The 23,736-nt window shown below is 50.5% G+C and overlaps 1 protein-coding gene across 13 annotated transcripts in view; it reads left to right on the top strand.

The window, feature by feature from the left end:
* Nucleotides 1–18,151, top strand: part of LOC143764161 (CMP-N-acetylneuraminate-beta-galactosamide-alpha-2,3-sialyltransferase 4-like) — a 228,159-nt gene extending 210,008 nt beyond the window's left edge. For 6 of the 13 annotated variants that reach the window (XM_077249439.1, XM_077249442.1, XM_077249438.1 and 3 more), the window contains 9 exons: nt 2,167–2,251; nt 2,425–2,496; nt 5,145–5,242; nt 5,569–5,632; nt 7,555–7,650; nt 9,662–9,851; nt 10,679–10,831; nt 12,531–12,674; nt 16,842–18,148. In XM_077249439.1, the coding sequence (XP_077105554.1) occupies nt 2,167–2,251; nt 2,425–2,496; nt 5,145–5,242; nt 5,569–5,632; nt 7,555–7,650; nt 9,662–9,851; nt 10,679–10,831; nt 12,531–12,674; nt 16,842–16,928 (989 nt within the window). In that variant the 3' untranslated portion in view covers nt 16,929–18,148. Of the gene's footprint in view, nt 1–2,166; nt 2,252–2,424; nt 2,497–5,144; nt 5,243–5,568; nt 5,633–7,554; nt 7,651–9,661; nt 9,852–10,678; nt 10,832–12,530; nt 12,675–12,824; nt 12,952–16,841 lie in introns of all 13 variants that reach the window. The other 7 variants (XM_077249446.1, XM_077249448.1, XM_077249447.1 and 4 more) reach the window with 2 other exon arrangements.
* Nucleotides 18,152–23,736: the final 5,585 nt, after the last annotated feature.

Below are 23,736 nucleotides of genomic sequence, written 5' to 3'. Positions count from 1 at the left end.
ATACAGGATCATTCTTGAGGAAAACCTGTTGGAGTCTGCAAAAGACCTGAGACTGGGACGGAGATTTGTCTTCCAACAAGACAATGATCCCAAACATAAAGCAAAATCTACAATGGAATGGTTAACAAATAAACGTATCCAGGTGTTAGAATGGCCAAGTCAGAGTCCAGACCTCAATCCAATCGGGAATCTGTGGAAAGAGCTGAAAACTGCTGTTCACAAACGATCTCCATCAAACCTCACTGAGCTCGAGCTGTTTGCCAAGGAAGAATGGGCAAGAATTTCAGTCTCTCGATGTACAAAACTGATAGAGACATATCCCAAGCGACTTGTAATCGCAGAAAAAGGTGGCGCAACAAAGTATTAAGTTACAGGGGCCGAATAATATTGCACGCCCCACTTTTCAGTTTTTGAATTTCCACAAAAATGTAAAATAACCAATAAATTTCATTCAACTTCACAATTGTGTTCCACTTGTTGTTGATTCTTCACCAAAAATTTACATTTGGTATCTTTACGAGTATGTTTGAAGCATGATATGTGGGAAGAGGTGGAAAAGTTCCAGGGGCCGAATACTTTCCCAAGGCACTGCATATGGTCACCTTTAGCGGGAGCTCACTGAATACGGATTTGATCGGGGGACTTGGAGCTTTGTTTCAGGAATGGTTCTGTCCAGTGATGGTTTATTGCAGCTTCTAGTCTGAGCCCCATTTCTTGGTTTCGGTGAAGCAGATGTTTTGTTGTGTCGGCATCAGATCTCTATCCCTGATCTCCGTATAACGGGCCTGACACTAGCTGCTGGCGGAGTGGCCACATATAACAGCTGTCAGGTGCGGTGACATCACATCTTATTACAGTACAGGATGATATAAGGAGCGGTGATATCACATCTTATTACAGTACAGGATGATATAAGGAGCGGTGATATCACATCTTATTACAGTACAGGGTGATATAAGAGGAGCGGTGATATCACATCTTATTACAGTACAGGATGATATAAGGAGTGGTGATATCACATCTTATTACAGTACAGGATGATATAAGGAGCAATGATATCACATCATATTACAGTACAGGGTGATATAAGAGGAGCAGTGATATCACATCTTATGACAGTACAGGATGATATAAGAGGAGCGGTGATATCACATCTTATTACAATACAGGATGATATAAAAGGAGCGGTGATATCACATCTTATTACAGTACAGGGTGATATAAGAGGAGTGGAGATATCACATCTTATTACAGTACAGGATGATATAAAAGGAGTGGTGATATCACATCTTATTACAGCACAGGGTGATATAAGAGGAGTGGAGATATCACATCTTATTACAGTACAGGATGATATAAGGAGCGGTGATATCACATCATATTACAGTACAGGGTGATATAAGAGGAGTGGTGATATCACATCTTATTACAGTACAGGGTGATAGAGGGCGGTGATATCATATCTTATTACAGTACAGGGTGATAAGAGGAGCGGTGATATCACATCTTATTACAGTACAGGGTGATATAAGAGGAGCGGTGATATCACATCTTATTACAGTACAGGGTGATATATGATATAAGAGGAGCGGTGATATCACATCTTATTACAGTACAGGGTGATATAAGTGGAGAGGTGATATCACATCTTATTACAGTACAGTGGTGATATAAGAGGAGCGGTGATATCACATCTTATTACAGTACAGGGGGATATAAGAGGAGTGGTGATATCACATCTTATTACAGTACAGGGGGATATAAGGAGCTGTGATATCACATCTTATTACAGTACAGGGTGATATAAGAGGAGCGGTGATATCACATCTTATTACAGTATAGTGGTGATATAAGAGGAGCGGTGATATCACATCTTATTACCGTACAGGGTGATATAAGGGGGTAGAGATGTCCGGCAGTGGCTCTCGCAGATCTCGTCCTTCTCCACCGTCCTTTTCCTTACAATGGAGGCGATTTCAGGCCTCTGTTCACACACTGCAGTCTTGGATCAGTTCTCTGGCAGATGAGTTGGTTTCAGTGGCCGGTTACACACACGAGGTTCGGTCTGATTGTACGGAGATTGCTCATATGTGTGGCTGATCTGCCATCTGATGTGTGTGGTGTAATTGTCACAATGTATCAGTCGTGTCTGTGTCCCTCCTGCAGGATGGAGAGCCGGCGCTGCCTTTCTGACCGTCACGTTCTGCTTCGGGATGTTGTGGTACCTACACGTGGACACTTACATACCGAGGTGGGTACAAGTCCAGGTACGTGGCCGGGATGGACTTATTTCAGCATTGGAATAATTTTCTGCGTGATCCCTGCAACCACCCGGACTGTCCACAGAAGTCACTGGGTTAAGATAACATTGAAATCGGAAGATTGTAGATGGCGGATTAATAACTGCAGATTCTGTGTCGCCAGGTCCTATGAAAACATCAGACCCATGTGCCTGGCGGGTGACGTCGCCTCCAAGGCAGGTTCTGTGATCAGCAAGTAAGTGCTCCTCCTCCCTTCTGTGCTCGGCCTCCCTGCTGTATCCGAACCTCGCTCATCCTCCTGTATAGCATTCACAGGCCATCTTCTTGTAGCGTGTGCGTAGCCATCCACCTGTACACTGGCATGTAAAAGTTTGGGCGCCCCTGGTCAAAACTACTGTTGTTCTAAACAGTTAAGCAAGTTGAAGATGAAATTATCGCTAAAAGGCCTAAAGTTACAGATGGCACATTTTTCTTTGTATTTTAGGAAAACATTTTTTTACGTATGCTAAAGTTTAGGCACCGTGCATGATTAGTACCTAGTATCACTCCGTTTTTGCAAGTATCTCCGCTTGTAAATGCTTTTTGTAGCCAGACAAGAGTCTTCCTATTCTTGTTTGAGGGATTTTCCTGCATTCTTCCTTGGAGAATTCCTCCAGTTCTGTGAGATTCCTGGGTCATTTTGCATCCTCTGAAATTCTGTGGCTAGACCTCAAAATAGCAATGATGTTCAAATCAGGGGACTGTGAGGGCCATTGTAAAACCTTCAGCTTGCACCTCTTGAGGTCGTCTATTGTGGATTGTGACGTGTGTTTAGGATCATTTTCCATGTGTAGCAGCCATCCTCTTCCTCTTTTCACCTTCAGCTTTTTACAGATGGTGTTTTGTTTGCATCAATAATTTGTTGAAATTTAATTGAATCCATTCTTCTCTCTACCCGTGAAATGTTCCCTGTGCCATTGGCTGCAACACAATCCCAAAGCATGATTAATCACCCCGATGCTTAATGGTTGGCAAGATGTTCTTTTCCTGAAATTCTGTGCCATTTTTTATCCACACATACCTTTTGATTATTGTGGCCATAGAGATCTATTTTACCCTCATTGGTCCACATGACTTGTTTCCAAAATGCATCAGACTTGTTTAGATTTTCTTTTGCATACCTCTGATGCTGAATTTTATGGTGAGGACGCAGGAGAGGTTTTCTTCTGATGACTCTTCCATGAAGGCCATATTTGTGCAGGTGTCTCTGAACAGTAGAACAATGTACCACAACTCCCGAGTATGCCAAATCTTTGTGAAGGTCCTTTGCAGTCAAGTGGGGGTTCTGAATTGCCTCTCTAGGAATCCTACAAGCAGTGCTTACTGAAATTTTGATTGGTCTCCCAGAACTTATCTTGACCTCCACTGTTTCTGGTAACTGACATATCATAATTACATTTTAAACTAAGGAAATGGCAACTTGAAAAAGCTTTGCTGTCTTCTTCTAGCTTCTCCTGCTTTTTGGGTGTCCACCATTTTCATTTTCAGACTGCTAGGAGCTACTTAGAAGAACCCATGGCTGCTGTTTTTTTTGCACAAGAATAGAAGAGGCTGGGTTTTTCTAAACCTGGGAAATTAACTATCAATGATCGTGAACAACCCCTAACAGGCTAATTAAGGTCTGAAACCTTGGTAAAAGTTATCTGAGCACACAAATTTCCAAGGGTGCCCAAACTTTTGCATCTGTTCTAAGCTGTTCACAGTAATAGTAATTTTGAGCAGGGGTGCCCAATCTTTTACATATCACTGTATAGTGCTTTCGACCGTCCTCCCGCGTGGTGCTCTCGGCTGTTCTCCCGTATCGTGCTCCCGCGTGGTGCTCTCAGCCGTTCTCTCGCATGGTGCTCCCGGCCGTCCTCCCGCGTGGTGCTCCCGGCCGTCCTCCCGCGTGGTGCTCCCGGCCGTCCTCCCGCGTGGTGCTCCCGGCCGTCCTCCCGCGTGGTGCTCTCGGCCGTCCTCCCGCGTGGTGCTCTCGGCCGTCCTCCCGCGTGGTGCTCCCGGCCGTCCTCCCGCGTGGTGCTCCCGGCCGTCCTCCCGCGTGGTGCTCCCGGCCGTCCTCCCGCGTGGTGCTCTCGGCCGTCCTCCCGCGTGGTGCTCTCGGCCGTCCTCCCGCGTGGTGCTCTCGGCCGTCCTCCCGCGTGGTGCTCTCGGCCGTCCTCCCGCGTGGTGCTTCTCGGCCGTCCTCCCGCGTGGTGGTCCCGGCCGTCCTCCCGCGTGTTGCTCTCGGCCGTCCTCCCGCGTGGTGCTCTCGGCCGTCCTCCCGCGTGGTGCTCTCGGCCGTCCTCCCGCGTGGTGCTCTCGGCCGTCCTCCCGCGTGGTGCTCCCGGCCGTCCTCCCGCGTGGTGCTCCCGGCCGTCCTCCCGCGTGGTGCTCTCGGCCGTCCTCCCGCGTGGTGCTCTCGGCCGTCCTCCCGCGTGGTGCTCCCGGCCGTCCTCCCGCGTGGTGCTCCCGGCCGTCCTCCCGCGTGGTGCTCTCGGCCGTCCTCCCGCGTGGTGCTCTCGGCCGTCCTCCCGCGTGGTGCTCTCGGCCGTCCTCCCGCGTGGTGCTCTCAGCCGTCCTCCCGCGTGGTGCTCTCGGCCGTCCTCCCGCGTGGTGCTCTCGGCCGTCCTCCCGCGTGGTGCTCTCGGCCGTCCTCCCGCCTGGTGCTCTCGGCCGTCCTCCCGCGTGGTGCTCTCGGCCGTCCTCCCGCGTGGTGCTCTCGGCCGTCCTCCCGCGTGGTGCTATCCTCGGCCGTCCTCTTGTATTGCGGGCAGCCTCCTCTCCTGCAGCTCGTCTTTCGGCAGTATGCCATGACCAGCCAGATCTCATTTTCTGGCTTGTAATCTCTTTTCCTCTGGTTTCTAGTTACTCCCGGAATCACCCCGTCTTCCTGCAGCTCAGCGACTATTTCTGGGTGAAGAACGAGTCCGTCTATCCTTTACCCTATGGCACTAAGGGAAGCGGTAAGAACGGTGCGGGGCTGAACAGACACACCAGGGCAGGTATATAAGTTGCAGCTCTAGTGATGGAGACCCTCCGTAGCACACAAAGCACCGAGTCCTCACCTGGCAGCGATCACTGAAGATCTGGCAACTCGCTCCCCTCATCTTTAGCTGCAGCCTTAAAAACACAGGGGCCTGTTAGAGATTGTATGAGAGGGGCTTCTGGGGGTCCACAGGGTCAGGTGACATGGTCAGTGTGAAAATGTGTTGGGTGTGTGATCCCCGATCCTCCTGTAGTGGCTCACCCATATAGTGCTCTAACGGTCGGCCAACTCTTTCTCCTCCAGAGGATCTACTCATGAAGTTTCTGGCACTGTCAAACCAATACCACGTCCCACAAGATATAGAGAGGTAAGACCCCGATCTATCAGTTCTGACCCACCCACGTGGTGGACACATTTATGCCACTTTTATTTTTGGTGACGGAGATGCACGAGATGTGACGGCGTGCGACAGATGTCTGCAGTGAGAGCAGGAGACAGACCAAGAATGGTCGAGGTGCCATTGTAATATGGTCCTAAGTGACGGTTTCTACATCGGGTCAGTGCCGGTTTTTCTGGCCTCAATCCTGATTGTCTCTGTAGTGATCACCTCCCAGAAGTCGGCTGTGGAAATGTGTACGAGGTCATTACTACAGAGTCCAAAGACTAGCATAACAGACAGACGAGCCATTGTAAGCTTCTGGTGGAGGATGACGACTCGACCACCTTAGAGCACTGGCAGGCATGTACCATGCACTGCAAACGTGGCAGCAGACCTCCAGTGTAAGCAGCAAGTTATATCTGCGGAGGAAGTGAGACTCCAGAGAAAAGGATACACATGAATGCAAAGATGAGAGCAGTGGGTGAGGGTATAAAAGACGGCCATGTCGTAGCCATATTGCTGCGGTGACTAATTAATGCACCCGAGAAACAGCCTGAGACCCACTGGGCACCAGAAGGTGTAACGACCTCATAGATGGACTCCGGAAAGAAACCTGTGCAGAGAATCGCTCTATAAGTGACCGATACATGGTGACGGAAGAAGGAAACTAGCGCGCTGTTCAGATGCGACAAACGGGGACTCCGAGAGGAAGAAGTAAACTCTAAGGCCACATTCACACGTTCAGTATTTGTAACCAGGAGGAACAATCAGAGGAGACGTATCTGTATGATCACCCACTGCTGGCTACAGATACTGACCGTGTGCACCAGGCCTAGGGCTATGTTCACACATTGCATTACTGTGTCTGCAAATCCTGCTCTATTGGCAGTAAAGAAGCATTTTACAAAAATTATTTTTGTGTGTTTTTTTGGTGCAGATTTCACGTGTCTTTTGTCTACAGCACATGTTTAATAAACTTAGTTTTATTCACCAAAACCACAAGATTTTGCACTTTCTTGTTGCTTTCTAGGTTGCAAAATTACAGCACAAATGCTGTAAGAATTGATTGACATGCTGCAGGTATAAAAAGCAAGACTGCGGAGACCCGTGTGTCGTAAATAGTGCCTTCCCCCCTACCACCAATCCCGAAAAGACAACACGAACAGGCTCGGATGGGCTGAACTAGTCGGTCACAGTTTATTAATTTAATAAGCAGGGAGGGGACAATTGCTTCCAGAGGGTCAGCCGGGCAGAAAGAGGAAGGAACTGACCCCGGCACCTGGATTTAACCCTTGTGGGTGTGGCCAGACGCCCCTTCCTCCCTCTTCCCGTTGGTCAGCTGGGCGTCCCAATTAGTGCATCACCTGGGGGAGTAGTGTGAGGGGGGAATAGGCACTGCACGGGGTTTCCTATTAGCTTTTTCCATAAGGGGCTCCGCAGTCAGAGGCACATTCCCTATGCCGTACCGTGCCTACCATTGTGTGCATGAGATTTCTGACGACTTAGAGCTTTTGCCACCACTGTAAAAAGCAGCTTTTAATTTGCATAAAAAAGCAGCAAAAATACAATATGTGTGAACATCGCCTTATATGTCTTAGAGTATGGAAAGCAGAACGGCGGAAATAATTTCCAAAAGGGAAAGGAACCGCGTATGTTATCCTGCAGGCGGCGCTGTGTGCACTATTTCTACATTCTGCCCCTTTGCACTTGTTCTCTGCTGTATAATTCCACAAAGTCTGATTGCAGTAAAGGATAGAATATACCACAAATCCCTCCCCGTAGGTGCAGCTATTGCTCTCTGTTGGCAGCTGTGGAGAGCTGGATTTAGTGATTTCCCTGCATATCCCTGAGATACAATCACTGGAATGTTTGGATACAATAATAACCGTGACCTGCCATCTTGTGTTCAGGCTGCAGTGCAGACGGTGCGTGGTGGTCGGAAATGGGCATCGGCTAAGAAACAGCTCCCTGGGGGAAATCATTAATAAATACGACGTGGTGATCAGGTAAGATCCGTGTGATTGTACAAGAGGTCGGTGATCTGTGTCACCGCGTGAGAACACACCGCGCGCGGGACCGTGCAGGCGTTCTGCCTTTATAATGCACCAATTGGAGGCTGACGTACGGTGAAATCCTCTCTCGGCGTCCTCAGGGGCTCGGGCTGCAGCTCCGCTCCTCCCTCGTGATTTACACTGAAGCTCTGCTTCTTCAGATTGGCTCCTGTGTAAATGCCCGAGCCCTGCCGGACGTCCATGCATGCAGAGGCCATTATCACAGTGAGGCAGGGAATTTACAGACTGCAGGTGATTGAGCCTCAACAAGGGGGAGGCCGGAGAGCCACCTTCAGGGGTGAATGGCCACGAGACGGTAAAGGCCGCACTCAGCCAGGACTGTGCAGCCGCTCACACGATGGCAGCGAGATCAAAGAAAAAAGTACGACCTCCCCTGAAACTTATGGGGGCAGAGGTGCTGCCAAATTCTCCTCATTCCATCAGGTTTTAATTATTGAATTATTTCAGGCTGATTTCTGTCCTGCGGTGAGGAGTAAGTGCGTCCTGCTGTACAGCGCTGGGAGCTGTGTCTTCTTCACAGCGACGTTTATGGTTTTATTGTATTTAATCATCATATGGACGTGAAGTTTATGATGGTTAGGTTTTACAATATAGTACACAGCTGAAACATATCTTCCGTGATCAGCGGCCCGCCGCACACGTCAGAGATCAGGGGCCCGCCGCACACGTCAGAGATCAGGGGCCGGCCGCACACGCCAGAGATCAGGGGCCCGCCGCACACGTCAGAGATCAGGGGCCAGCCGCACACGTCAGAGATCAGGGGCCCGCCGCACAAGCCAGAGATCAGGGGCCCGCCGCACACCCCAGAGATCAGGGGCCCGCCGCACACGTCAGAGATCAGGGGCCAGCCGCACATGTCAGAGATCGGGGCCCGCCGCACACGCCAGAGATCAGGGGCCTGCCGCACACCCCAGAGATCAGGCGCCCGCCGCACACGCCAGAGATCAGGGGCCTGCCGCACACGCCAGAGATCAGGGGCCTGCCGCACATGCCAGAGATCAGGGGCCCGCCGCACATGCCAGAGATCAGGGGCCCGCCGCACACCCCAGAGATCAGGGGCCCGCCGCACATGTCAGAGATCGGGCCCGCCGCTCACACCAGAGAGCAGGGTCCTTCACGTATACTAGAACTCCCAGGTTCTGCCCGCACACTACAGATGGCAAGTCCTACGCCCGCGGTAGAGATTGGGGTTCCTATGCACGCGCTAGAGATTGGGGTTCCTACGCAAGCGCTGGAGATTGGGGGTCCTACACACGCGCTAGAGATTGGGGTTCCTACGCACGTGGTAGAGATTGGGGTTCCTATGCACGCGCTAGAGATTGGGGTTCCTATGCACGCACTAGAGATTGGGGTTCCTACGCACGCTCTAGAGATTGGGGGTCCTACGCACGCTCTAGAGATTGGGGTTCCTACGCATGCTCTAGAGATTGGGGTTCCTACGCACGCTCTAGAGATTGGGGTTCCTATGCACGCTCTAGAGATTGGGGGTCCTGCGCACGCGCTAGAGATTGGGGTTCCTACGCACGCTCTAGAGATTGGGGTTCCTATGCACGCTCTAGAGATTGGGGTTCCTACGCACGCGCTAGAGATTGGGGTTCCTATGCACACGCTAGAGATTGGGGTTCCTACGCACGCTCTAGAGATTGGGGTTCCTATGCACGCTCTAGAGATTGGGGGTCCTGCGCACGCGCTAGAGATTGGGGTTCCTACGCACGCTCTAGAGATTGGGGGTCCTGCGCATGCGCTAGAGATTGGGGGTCCTGCGCACGAGCTAGAGATTGGGGTTCCTATGCACGCTCTAGAGATTGGAGTTCCTACCCACGCGCTAGAGATTGGGGGTCCTGTGCATGCGCTAGAGATTGGGGTTCCTACGCACCGTAAAGATGGCGGATTTTGCATTCACACGTGTACTTCCACATATTTGATCTAACACTTTCTTCACCAGACTGAACAACGCTCCGGTCCACAATTACGAGAAGGATGTGGGCAGTAAGACTACCATGCGCTTCTTCTACCCAGAATCTGCTGACTTCGACCCCCAGACGGACAACAACCCGGATACATTGTTGGTTCTTGTGCCGTTTAAGCCTCTGGACATTCAATGGATGAAGATTATCCTGAATAATGAGAAAAGGGTGCGCTGTAGTCTGATGTCACTGTGCTCTGCCCCTCATTACTGGTCGTCTATGACATCACTACGCTCCGCCCCTCATTAGTGGTCGTCTATGACATCACTACGCTCCGCCCCTCATTAATGGTCGTCTATGACATCACTACGCTCCGCCCCTCATTAGTGGTCGTCTATGACATCACTGCGCTCCGTCCCTCATTAGTAGTTGTCTATGACATCACTGCGCTCCACCCCTCATTAGTGGTTGTCTATGACATCACTGCGCTCCGCCCCTCACTAGTGGTTGTCTATGACATCACTACGCTCCGCTCCTCATTAGTGGTTGTCTATGACATCACTGCGCTCCGCCCCTCATTAGTGGTTGTCTATGACATCACTACGCTCAGCCCCTCATTAGTGGTTGTCTATGACATCACTGCGTTCCGCCCCTCATTAGTGGTCATCTATGACATCACTGCGCTCCGCCCCTCATTAGTGGTCATCTATGACATCACTACGCTCCGCCCCTCATTAGTGGTTGTCTATGACATCACTGCGCTCCGCCTCTCATTAGTAGTCGTCTATGACATCGCTACGCTCCGCCCCTCATTAGTGGTCGTCTATGACATCACTACGCTCCTCCCCTCATTAGTGGTTGTCTATGACATCACTACGCTCCGCCCCTCATCAGTGGTCGTCTATGACATCACATCTTACAACTGCCACATGTCACTGAGTAAACGAGGGGTCTGTAGCGTAGTGTAATCCTCCACACCTTTCCCACCCATATGAAGGCTGTGCGTGTCTGGTCAAGCCTACAAAGTCCTGACTCACGTTTTCTTCTTTTTCCAGGTTCATAAAGGATTTTGGAAAATGCCTCCTATAATTTGGGAGGTGACACCTCAGAACACACGGATCCTAAACCCATATTATATGGAGGTGACCGCCACCAAGATCCTGGGCGCAATCGCCAGTGAGCAAAAGAGCGCCAAGAAAACAAAAGCGGTAAGAGGTGCAAAGGCGGGATGACGTAGGGGGGTGAGGGCGATGTGGGCGACTGGGACCCTCACACCGTGGACCCCCTGTAGGATTCTGCTGTCTTCTGCAGATTAGATGTCAGTTATAATAAATGCCCCTGGAGTTATAAATCTATAACATTTTCACTTTTAAGCAGTTTTCCTAGAATGTATCTAAGATGTTTGTGCAACAAAACCTACAAGAAAATCTCCACGAGCTGCTTGCTTTCATTAAATATAACCATTGCTGTTTGTGCACTAAGCTAAAGATCAGACCTTCTACTCACAGGGGAGGTTTAGCTACAGTTGTATCCAACCAGCCTGAACCTAGGCGGTACCTGCACTGATACATTGTAACGCCTTTTCAGGGCAGAAGAGAGATTTGTGCAGCTGGTGTGTTGTACTTTACAGAGATTGTTTGGACTGGATACTTTATAACAGACCTCCCTCTGTTAGACGTGTTTGGGCTGATCAGCCTTTTAGTTATTCAATGACAGCAAGTAGAGATCTTTGACATTCTAATTGTTTTTTCTAAGTGAAAAACAAAGTTTATAAGTTGCCACAGAACTTTTCAGTGTGCAGTAAAGAACATGTATTTACTTATTCATAGTAAAGTCAGAATTTACCAAAATACCAGCAGTGGGTGCTCTGTGCTGCAGGGAGGGTGCGCTGTCCTGCAGGGAGGGCGCTGTGCTGCAGGAAGGGTGCTGTCCTGCAGGGAGGGTGCTGTCCTGCAGGGAGTGTGCTGCGCTGCAGGGGTGCTGCGCTGCACGGAGGGTGCTGGGCTGCAGGGAGGGAGCTGTGATGCAGAGAGGGTGCTGTGCTGCAGGGAGGGAGCTGTGCTGCAGGGAGGGCGCTGTTCTGCAGGGAGGGTGCTGTGCTGCAGGGAGGGCTCTGTGCTGTAGGGAGGGTGCTGCGCTGCAGGGAGGGCTCTGTGCTGTAGGGAGGGTGCTGTGCTGTAGGGAGGGTGCTGTGCTGCAGGGAGGGGGCTGTGCTGCAGGGAGGGCGCTGTGCTGCAGGGTGGGCGCTGTGCTGCAGGGAGGGCGCTGTGCTGCAGGGAGGGCGCTGTGTTGCAGGGAGGCTGCTGTGCTGCAGGGAGGGTGCTGTCTTGCAGGGAGGGTGCTGTCTTGCAGGGAGGGTGCTGTCTTGCAGGGATGGTCCTGTCCTGCAGGGAGGGTGCTGTGCTGCCGGGAGGGCTCTGTGCTGCAGGGAAGGTGCTGTCCTGCAGGGAGGGTGCTGTCCTGCAGGGAGGGTGCTGTGCTGCAGGGAGGGTGCTGTGCTGCAGGGAGGGCCATGTTCCTCAGGGAGGGTGCACAGAGAGCCAGCAAAACTTACCAGTAGTTGGCTTCCTATTAGCTGCAGATCCCCAGACCTGGAATAATGCTACACGGCCAGATGACTGACTTTCATGCAGGGCCCAAGCAGGAGCTGCTGCGGTGCCTCTTGCAGTTGGCATGACTCATATTAAAATAATAATAATTTAAAGGGAATGGTCCAGTGCGACGTACCAACGTTCCTATGTGATGTCTTATCAAAACCAAACTTGTAGGTTCAGTCGTATCATGTAAATGTCGCCTCCACCCAGCAGAATCACTGTGTTACTGGAAAATGTCATGTGACTACTTCCGCTCCCACAGAATAGTCCGCAACTATGAGGACAGGGTCTTACATCGTCTTCTCTCCTCCAGAAACCCACCACGGGCATGCTGGCCATCACCTTCGCCCTCCACTTCTGTGACCTGGTGGACATTGCCGGATTTGGTTATCCCGCCTTGTCCAATAAGAAGCAGCCGATTCATTACTATGAGAAGGTGACGCTGAAATCCATGGCGGTAAGTGAGGGCGCGCCACGGATCAGGGGCGTAAAGGGATGCACCAGGTCTCAGGGGCCACTACCTCCTCCATAGCAGGTGGAATTGTGCAGTGTGATGATGGACTGCACGGGCCGTACACTGAGCTTCACAATTTCTGATTGCTGTCAGTGAACGGACACCTCCATGGTCTCATCCTAATCGGCTGCAGGACACGGAGCGGATACAAGGTAGAGACGCCCGCACGTGTCCGGATGGGATCAGGGCCGGATATTAGCCCCTGGGAAAGCAAGCAGAGGTATTGAAAATGGCCGATAATTGAAACATGGAGCACTTGATACAGCAATTGCCATGTGTGCAGGAACCTGCAGACAGTATCACACAGGATTAGATACAGCAGACAGTATCACACAGGAGAGGATTAGCTACACGGCTCAGCAGTCAGTATTACACAGGAGAGGATTAGATACACAGCTCAGCATACAGTATCACACAGAAGAGGATTAGATACATGGCTCAGCAGTCAGTATCACACAGGAGAGGATTAGATACACGGCTCAGCAGACAGTATCACACAGAAGAACAGAAGAGGATTAGATACACGGCTCAGCAGACAGTATCACACAGGAGAGGATTAGATACACGGCTCAGCAGACAGTATCACACAGGATAAGATTAGATACACAGCTCCGCATACAGTATCACACAGGAGAGGATTAGATACACGGCTCAGCAGACAGTATCACACAGGATAGGATCAGATACACTGCTGAGCAGACAGTATCACACAGGATAGGATTAGATACACGGCTCAGCAGACAGTATCACACAGGAGAGGATTAGATACACGGCTCAGCAGACAGTATCACACAGGAGAGGATTAGATACACGGCTCAGCAGACAGTCACACAGGATAGGATTAGATACACGGCTCAGCAGACAGTATCACACAGGAGAGGATTAGATACACGGCTCAGCAGACAGTATCACACAGGAGAGGATTAGATACACGGCTCAGCAGACAGTCTCACAGGATAGGATTAGATACACGGCTCAGCAGACAGTATCACACAGGAGAGGATTAGATATACGGCTCAGCAGACAGTCTCACACAGGAGAAGATTAGCTACACAGCTCAGCAGACAATATCACACAGGAGAGGATTAGATACAGCTCAGCAGAACGTATCACACAGGAGATGATTAAATAAAGCAGACAGTATCACACAGGAGAGGATTAGATACATAGCTCAGCAATTAGTATCACCCAGGAGAGGATTAGATACTGCAGTATCACACAGTATAGGATTAGATACACGGCTCAGCAGACTGTATGGTACATGGTAGGATTAGATACATTGCTCAGCAGATGGTAGGGGTACATGGTAGGATTAGATACATTGCTAAGCAGATGGTAGGGGTACATGGTAGGATTAGATACATGGCTCAGCAGATGGTAGGGGTACATGGTAGGATTAGATACATGGCTCAGCAGACTATGGTACATGGTAGGATTAGATACATTGCTCAGCAGATGGTAGGCATACATGGTAGGATTAGATACACTGCTCAGCAGATGGTGGGGTACATGGTAGGATTAGACACATGGCTCAGCAGACTATGGTACATGCTAGGATTAGATACTTGGCTCAGCAGATGGTAGGGGTACATGGTAGGATTAGATACACAGCTCAGCAGACTGTATTGTACATGGTAGGATTAGATACATTGCTCAGCAGATGGTAGGGGTACATGGTAGGATTAGATACATGGCTCAGCAGATGATAGGGGTACATGGTAGGATTAGATACATGGCTCAGCAGACTATGGTACTTGGTAGGATTAGATATATTGCTCAGCAGATGGTAGGGTACATGGTAGGATTAGATACACGGCTCAGCAGACTGTATGGTACATGGAAGGATTAGATACATTGCTCAGCAGATGGTAGGGTACATGGTAGGATTAGATACACGGCTCAGCAGATGGTAGGGTACATGGTAGGATTAGATATATGGCTCAACAGATGGTAGGGTACTTGATAGGATTAGATACATGGCTCAGCAGATGGTAGGGTACATGGTAGGATTAGATACACGGCTCAGCAGATGGTAGGGTACATGGTAGGATTAGATACATGGCTCAGCAGATGGTAGGGTACATGGTAGGATTAGATACACGGATCAGCAGATGGTAGGGTACATGGTAGGATTAGATACACGGCTCAGCAGATGGTAGGGTACATGGTAGGATTAGATACATGGCTCAGCAGATGGTAGGGTACATGTAGGATTAGATACACGGCTCAGCAGATGGTGGAGTACATGGTAGGATTAGATACACGGCTCAGCAGATGGTGGGGTACATGGTAGGATTAGATACACGGCTCAGCAGATGGTGGGGTACATGGTAGGATTAGATACACGGCTCAGCAGATGGTGTGGTACATGGTAGGATTAGATACACGGCTCAGCAGATGGTAGGGTACATGGTAGGATTAGATACACGGCTCAGCAGATGGTAGGGTACATGGTAGGATTAGATACATTGCTCAGCAGATGGTAGGGGTACATGGTAGGATTAGATACATGGCTCAGCAGATGGTAGGGGTACATGGTAGGATTAGATACATGGCTCAGCAGACTATGGTACTTGGTAGGATTAGATATATTGCTCAGCAGATGGTAGGGTACATGGTAGGATTAGATACACGGCTCAGCAGACTGTATGGTACATGGAAGGATTAGATACATTGCTCAGCAGATGGTAGGGTACATGGTAGGATTAGATACACGGCTCAGCAGATGGTAGGGTACATGGTAGGATTAGATATATGGCTCAACAGATGGTAGGGTACTTGATAGGATTAGATACATGGCTCAGCAGATGGTAGGGTACATGGTAGGATTAGATACACGGCTCAGCAGATGGTAGGGTACATGGTAGGATTAGATACATGGCTCAGCAGATGGTAGGGTACATGGTAGGATTAGATACACGGATCAGCAGATGGTAGGGTACATGGTAGGATTAGATACACGGCTCAGCAGATGGTAGGGTACATGGTAGGATTAGATACATGGCTCAGCAGATGGTAGGGTACATGTAGGATTAGATACACGGCTCAGCAGATGGTGGAGTACATGGTAGGATTAGATACACGGCTCAGCAGATGGTGGGGTACATGGTAGGATTAGATACACGGCTCAGCAGATGGTGGGGTACATGGTAGGATTAGATACACGGCTCAGCAGATGGTGTGGTACATGGTAGGAGTAGATACACGGCTCAGCAGATGGTAGGGTACATGGTAGGATTAGATACACGGCTCAGCAGATGGTAGGGTACATGGTAGGATTAGATACACGGCTCAGAAGATGGTAGGGTACATGGTAGGATTAGATACATGGCTCAGCAGATGGTAGGGGTACATGGTATGATAAGATACATGGCTCAGCAGATGGTAGGGTACATGGTAGGATTAGATACATGGCTCAGCAGATGGTAGGGGTACATGGTATGATAAGATACATTGCTCAGCAGATGGTAGGGTACATGGTAGGATTAGATACATGGCTCAGCAGACTGTATGGTACATGGAAGGATTAGATACATTGCTCAGCAGATGGTAGGGTACATGGTAGGATTAGATACACGGCTCAGCAGATGGTAGGGTACATGGTAGGATTAGATACATGGCTCAACAGATGGTAGGGTACTTGATAGGATTAGATACATGGCTCAGCAGATGGTAGGGTACATGGTAGGATTAGATACACGGCTCAGCAGATGGTAGGGTACATGGTAGGATTAGATACACGGCTCAGCAGATGGTGTGGTACATGGTAGGATTAGATACACGGCTCAGCAGATGGTAGGGTACATGGTAGGATTAGATACACGGCTCAGAAGATGGTAGGGTACATGGTAGGATTAGATACATGGCTCAGCAGATGGTAGGGTACATGGTAGGATTAGATACATGGCTCAGCAGATGGTAGGGTACATGGTAGGATTAGATACACGGCTCAGCAGATGGTAGGGTACATGGTAGGATTAGATACACAGCTCAGGAGATGGTAGGGTACATGGTAGGATTAGATACATGGCTCAGCAGATGGTAGGGTACATGGTATGATTAGATACGGTGATCTCCAGCATGTTGTCACATCCTGTTCTTCTTCCCCAGGTTTCCGGACATAACATCACAATAGAAGCGATTGCAATAAGGAACCTCCTGCAGCAGCAGCTCATTCACAACCTGACCTACTTCTGAGGGTCCTGGATATGTCTGAGCCCCCTGTGCTGGGCGGACAATGTGCTGGACACGTGCACCTGACAGACGCTGTACAGACTGTGCTTGTACCGAGCTCCCCCTGCAGTGTATGGATGGAGGGGCTGGCCCACTGCGGGGGGGCTGGCCCACTGCGGAGGGGCTGGCCCACTGCGGGGGGGCTGGCTCACTGCTGGGGAGCTGGTGCACTGCGGAGGGGCTGGCACAATATGGCATGCTCTGCAGCGGATTGGGTGATGGACTTGTGATACTCACTGAAGTGTTGACTAAACTCTTAATTTAATTTTTTTATAGATTTTTTTTATCTTAAAAGGACAAAATCGTATAATATTTATTTTAGACTTTGGCGCCATTCGTGCCATGACATGAAGAACCAGGATGATGGTGGATTATTTCTTCCCCCCTCTGCGATTTTGGGGCTTCTTTGCCATCTTGGATCCTTTTTTCTTTTTTTTAATGCAGTTTTCACCTTTCATGTTTAATATTTGGAAAATGTGTGACTTTCCCTGATTGGATGAGCCGGAGGACGGGGCAGGACCCCGAGCTATGTGCCAATGCTCTCCAATCCTTGGGTACAAATATTAGGATGTGGGAGACGTTGGCCCTCATCGCACCGAACACGGGGGTCCTTGACGTCTCCCTCAATAATATGCTGCTGCTTCTATGTTTAACCCTTTGTTTGTCTCCTTTTGGTAGAATTGGAAGAGAATTCCATATTGGAAGCCCCCACAATCTTTTCAGGGGCCCCTGTACCCCCAGTGCCTTGATTTATTAGTCATTTTCATGTGTACAATGATGATAAGATGCAGCGATGTATATCATAAACGCATGGCCGTGTGCGGCCCCCAATGCTGCGCTCATCACCTGATTGGCTATAAAGCTGCTCCTGGCCGACTCTGGGGGACTCGCCCCGACCCCAGCCAGCATTCTGTGCAATGGAGAGATCTGGGGGCTCCGATCTCCCCAATAAAGAGAAGCAAAGTTTACCCCCTTTAAGGAGATATTTTGCCTCCCATATTTCGTGCTCCCCTGCTGGTCTGAAGCAAAGATCCCACATCCACTTCAGGTGCATTTCGCACATTGACACCATGTTTTGGGGACGACTTCTCTTTCTTTTCTACCAAACTTATGTCTTTTTTTAACTCCATAATGAAAAAAGGCAAAAACTTAAAATAAAAAAATAAATACAAAGCTTGTTCCAGTGTTTGTGAGTCATCCGATACCAGCTGCGCTCAGCGCTGCGCGGCTCCTCCTGCCGGGATCATTGCATGGGAGGTATTTTGTTTTTTGTGTCCCTTCACTCCCCGTCCATGTTATACCCACGAGGCTGCGTCCACTCACTTTGGCTAGAAAAACCGCTTCAGCGCTGAGGTGCCGGATTCTTCACTACTGTGTGATTGTGCCGAAGAGCCGAGAACTGTCTGCAGCGACTCAGGAGTGTTGCGGATTTTAGCTTCAGCCTCGAGGCATCATGGAGGCCAAACATTTCAGTGCACCTTCCCACCTGCTCGTTTTCCATTCAGGTCTGTCCTTCTCTGCCCTATCGAACCAGAGCTGTCAATCAAAGAAGAGAGGCGGTAGGACATAGACGGAAACCAAGCAGGTGCGTACAGAGAGACTGGGCTTTGTGGTAGGAGATAGAGGGAAACTGAGCAGGTTGGTATGGAGAGCCTAGGCTTTGTGGTAGGAGATAGAGGGAAACCGAGCGGGTGGGTATGGAGAGCCTGGGCTTTGTGGTAGGAGATAGAGGGAAACTGAGCGGGTGGGTATGGAGAGCCTGGGCTTTGTGGTAGGCGATAGAGGGAAACCGAGCAGGTTGGTATGGAGAGCCTGGGCTTTGTGGTAGGAGATAGAGGGAAACCGAGCGGGTGGGTATGGAGAGCCTGGGCTTTGTGGTAGGAGATAGAGGGAAACCGAGCAGGTGGGTATGGAGAGCCTGGGCTTTGTGGTAGGAGATAGAGGGAAACTGAGCAGGTGGGTACGGAGATCCCAGGCTTTGTGGTAGGAGATAGAGGGAAACCGAGCAGGTGGGTATGGAGAGCCTGGGCTTTGTGGTAGGAGATAGAGGGAAACCGAGCAGGTTGGTATGGAGAGCCTGGGCTTTGTGGTTGGAGATAGAGGGAAACCGAGCAGGTTGGTTATGGAGAGCCCAGGCTTTGTGGTAGGAGATAAGCAGGTGGGGTGGGTACGGAGAGCCCGGGCTTTGTAGTAGGAGATAGGGGGAAACCGAGCAGGTAGGTACAGAGAGCCCAGGAATTGTGGTAGGAGATAGAGGGAAACAAAGCAGGTGGGTACGGAGAGCCCGGGCTTTGTGGTAGGAGATAGGGGGAAACCGAGCAGGTGGGTACGGAGAGCCCGGGATTTGTGGTAGGAGATAAGCAGGTGGGTATGGAGAGCCTGGGATTTGTGGTAGGAGATAAGCAGGTGGGTACGGAGAGCCCGGGATTTGTCAGCACAGAATGACTGTTCAATCTGAGTGTCTACAAAAAACAATAAATAGCAGCCTGTGCGCCCAGACCGATCTATTACCGATTGTTGTGTATACATCTGAGGCGCGGCTGGCCGCTCTTAACAGGTGATTAAATGACGCTGAACAGCTCGCACATCGCCAATCACTGATGGTCTAACTGGTCTGAATGCAGCTACGATCTCATTCATTGTTCCCCTTTTTGCTCACATTTGTTTTGTCTTTGGGAGTGTGGCTGCTGGATGATTGCGCTGATTCACCCAACTGTGTTTTTGTCTGCCTCATGTTGTTTCTGATTCAGAGTTATCTCACTATAATAATGGTAATTGCAGCCGGATTCTGAAGCTGCGGGTGGTTACTATGTTGTCGTTCTGACTCTTATTGTTACATTGTAGCTGGTTGTGTAACATTGCAGAGTTCCCGGTTGATGACTGGGAACTCTGCACATTCTGGATATACGGGAACTGCATAGAAAGAGTCTTAGATTAAAGGTTGTGCAGGATTAGAGAAACATGGCTGCTCACTTTGGAAACCGCACCACCGTGTTCTGCTGACTCCATGGTAGCAGCGCAGTAGTCGGGACAAATTGGAGAAGGCAGAGGGAGTGCAGGACTCGCATGACTGCGCTGCGCCCCACAAGGATATTCGCCCCATCACCTGCCCCAGCTCACCAGCCATATGGTACAAGACGGTTATTGTCTATAATGGCTGATAATTACAGCTTCATTCACAAGGCCTCTGGTTATTTTCATTTTTGGAATCCTAAAAATACAACGTTCCAGTGCAGGAATGGAAGAGTTCAAAATGCCTGCTTCCTACCCACTCTCCATCGTTGGCCGTATAGGGTTGTGTTCACACGTCCAGCTCTCGGCTGTTTGTAATGAAGCCGGCAGATCAGATAAATGAATTGTTCTGTTTGTAACAGATCCTGTCTCCCTCTCTGAAAATGGATCCAAAACTGGAAATGACGACTGGATATAGGAACATAACCAGGGTCGGACTGACCCACCAGGAAACCGGATAATCCTCTGATGGGCCTGCCCCTGGCCAGCACCACAACTCCTGCCTCCTTCATTTGGCTGCTCTGCCCTGTATTCTGATCGGGTGCACAGAGCAGTGAGTGCCTTATTCCATACACGATGCCTCGGTGTCTGCACTCGTGAGGTGAGCGCTTCCTCATCACCTGCTGCTGCTTCTACTGATCTCATTGAGCTCACCGCTCTCTCAGCTGCTCGATGAGATCAATAGAAACCGCAGCAGCAGGTGATGAGAAAGCGCTCACCTCACATCACTTGTGCTGAGCAGTGTAGACGGCGGCACTGGGTATAGAACAACACACAGCACAGCCAGCTCCATCACACACTGTGAGACTGCGCAGTGCGCACAGCACGGGGCGTCTAGATTACAGAGTTGATTTTTTGGAGGGAATGATGTCACCGGAAGGGGCGGGGCCATATCAGGAAGCAGCGCTGTGCTCACTCACTGCTCAGGATGCTGTAGAGGAGGGAAATGAGTGGCTGCACCATGGAGCTGTGTGAGGAGGAGAGGACTGAGGGGCTGCACCATGGAGCTGTGTGAGGAGAGGACTGAGGGGCCGCACCATGGAGCCGTGTGAAGAGAGGACTGAGGGGCCGCACCATGGAGCCATGTGAGGAGAGGACTGAGGGGCCGCATCATGGAGCCGTGTGAGGAGAAGACTGAAGGGCCGCACCATGGAGCCGTGTGAAGAGAGGACTGAGGGGCCGCTGTTACGGAACCCCCCAGCACCCAGAATATGTTGTGCAGTTATATGTATGTATAATAGGTTCCATGTGAGATGCATGTCCCTAATGCATCAGCCCACAGGCTGCGCCCCTCGGCAGAGGGGACAAGATATCCCTTCTGACCTCCCCCACCTTTGTAATTCCCACAGTAAATATCGGCAGGCTCCGGCCACCTGCGGCTATTGTAATGTATGTCTGGCCTGCCGCTTTTCAATTGGCCTACCCTCTGCATCTGTGTGATATATTCTGTGTCCTGTGAGTAAAGTGTTAACACACTGGAAATACGTGGAGAAGCAGTGATCTTTTATATGCGCCCATGTTACCAAGCAATTCCAGCCAGCGTCCTTAATTCAGACTCAAGCCAAAGCAGAATGGACCTTGTGAAACACGGGGTGGTACTGAAAGAGGTACTCCAGCACGGTAGACCCCGTCAGCCGCACCATGGAGCCGTGTGAGGAGAGGATTGAGGTGCTGCACCAAGGAGCTGTGTGAGGAGTGGACTGAGGGGCCACACCATGGAGCCGTGTGAAGAGAAGACTGAGGGGCCGCACCATGGAGCCGTGTGAGGAGAGGACTGAGGGGCCGCACCATGGAGCTGTGTGAGGAGAGGACTGAAGGGCCGCATCATGGAGCCGTGTGAGGAGAGGACTGAGGGGCCGCACCATGGAGCTGTGTGTATGGATTACGGCGTGGGACAGAATGACGGAGAGGTGAAGGATGTTGCGTTTTATTTTTGTTTTATTACTGGAGTCGAGGGCTTCTATGAAATGGGCGATGACGTGAGTATGGTTTAATTTAGCTTAATTAAAGGAGTCTGTGTCATTCTTTCAATTAAAGGACTTTATTCTGGCTGTGTCTTTATTTACCATGTAACTACAGGATTAGTAATGGATAGGTGTATTATAGACGCCTCTCCATTACTAAGCCGTGGTTTGATGTTACCAGACAATACAAAGGTGACATCAACCCCACAAATATTACCTCACTTGCCACCGCTACAGGGCAAGAGGGAAGAGCCGGGCAAAGGGCCAGAATTGGCAGAACTACTATTTGCACCTTTTCTGGGCAGCTGTGGTCTGCTGTTTTTAGTCTGGGGAGCAATATCAATGGCCCCTTACCAGCCTGAGAATACCAGCCCCCAGCTGTGAGCTTTAGCAAGGCTGGTTGTCAAAAGTGGAGGGGAACCTCATGTCGTTTTTTACAATTATTTATTTAAAAAATTAACAAAAAACAGTGTGAGTACCCCTCTATTCTTGATAACCAGCCTTGCTAACAGCTGAGGGTTGCAACCCCAGCTGTCCGTTTTGCCTGGCTGGTTATCAAAAATACAGAAGAACTGGGGGCGTGGCTATGTAGCACTAGAGAGAGGACGCACCTCGTGGAGCTCCGGCCATCCTGATCCTCATCCTGCCATAAAGAACCCCTGATTCACCGACTGTACCGGCTGGAACGGTACTCTCGGGACCTCAGGAGCCCGGTGGCTTCTTTGATTGGCGGTTTTGGAGCCCTGGGACGTCGGACGCGGAGGCGGCCTGGAAGGGCGGCAGAATCTCTGGGCTGCGGCGGCCATCTTTGAATGCGCGCTCCGGCGGGCAGGACATAGCGCCAGCCGGGTGCTTTTCCCCTGAGACACAGCGGATACCTGCGCTGCAGCGAGGGAGCGCTGAGGGACGCCAGATTACAGGTGCAGGGGTCTGGAGTGGTCGGCGGTGCCCGGGGAGGCAGCGGATATTACTGCAGCGTGCACTCCAGCAGCAAGGAGAGCGGCGCTTTATAATATACTTGCGGTGCAGCTCAGGAGGTGAGCTCGTGACCTGAAACAGTAGGGGGCGGTGCAGTGTGTGCCCTGGAAGATTGGGCCCTGTACCCCTCTTATCAGATAAACTCCTGCTGGCGCCATAACTCTGGAGGGATTAACCCCCTCCCTGCTGCTCTACCTGTGAGGGCTGTGGGGCTGCTTCGGGGCGCAGTGCCTGGGCGGAACCTCAGTTGCTACTTCATAAACCCCTGATAACCTTTCTGCCTGGCCAGTAACCTTTTGAGATCTGCTTCGGTATTTAACTCTGCCGGGACTGTTGCTGGGGAATTGACTAGCCATAACTACAAAGGTGATCCTTACTGGATCCTCTCTTACTGAAAAGATAGAGGACGTACATACGGAAGTGGGTCGTCTGCGCCATGATATGCAAGCTATGAGAGGGCGTATCTCGGAGGTTGAAACGAGAGTGTCTCATATAGAGGACACCATTACCCCTATGGAAGCTAGGTTGTCAAAGGCTGCCGGCTCCGTGAATGCCTGAAAACAAAAAGCAGATGACCTTGAAAACAGATTGCGCCGCAATAATATTCGAATCATCGGCCTGCCGGAGCGATCGGAGGGTCAGCAACCTGAGCAATTTCTAGAGGACTGGCTTAAAACCTCCCTGGGAGATGGATTCTCCTCAACATTTTCTGTGGAGAGGGCCCATAGGGTCCCAATGAGGCCTCTTCCCCCCGGAACTCCGCCCTGGCCTTTTTTGGCGCATCTCCTCAATTGCAGAGACAGGGATGCGATTCTTCG

The sequence above is a fragment of the Ranitomeya variabilis genome, chromosome 4 (genome assembly GCF_051348905.1).
Source record: "Ranitomeya variabilis isolate aRanVar5 chromosome 4, aRanVar5.hap1, whole genome shotgun sequence".
NCBI lineage: Eukaryota > Metazoa > Chordata > Amphibia > Anura > Dendrobatidae > Ranitomeya > Ranitomeya variabilis.
This window is presented reverse-complemented; position numbering and strand designations above follow the sequence as displayed.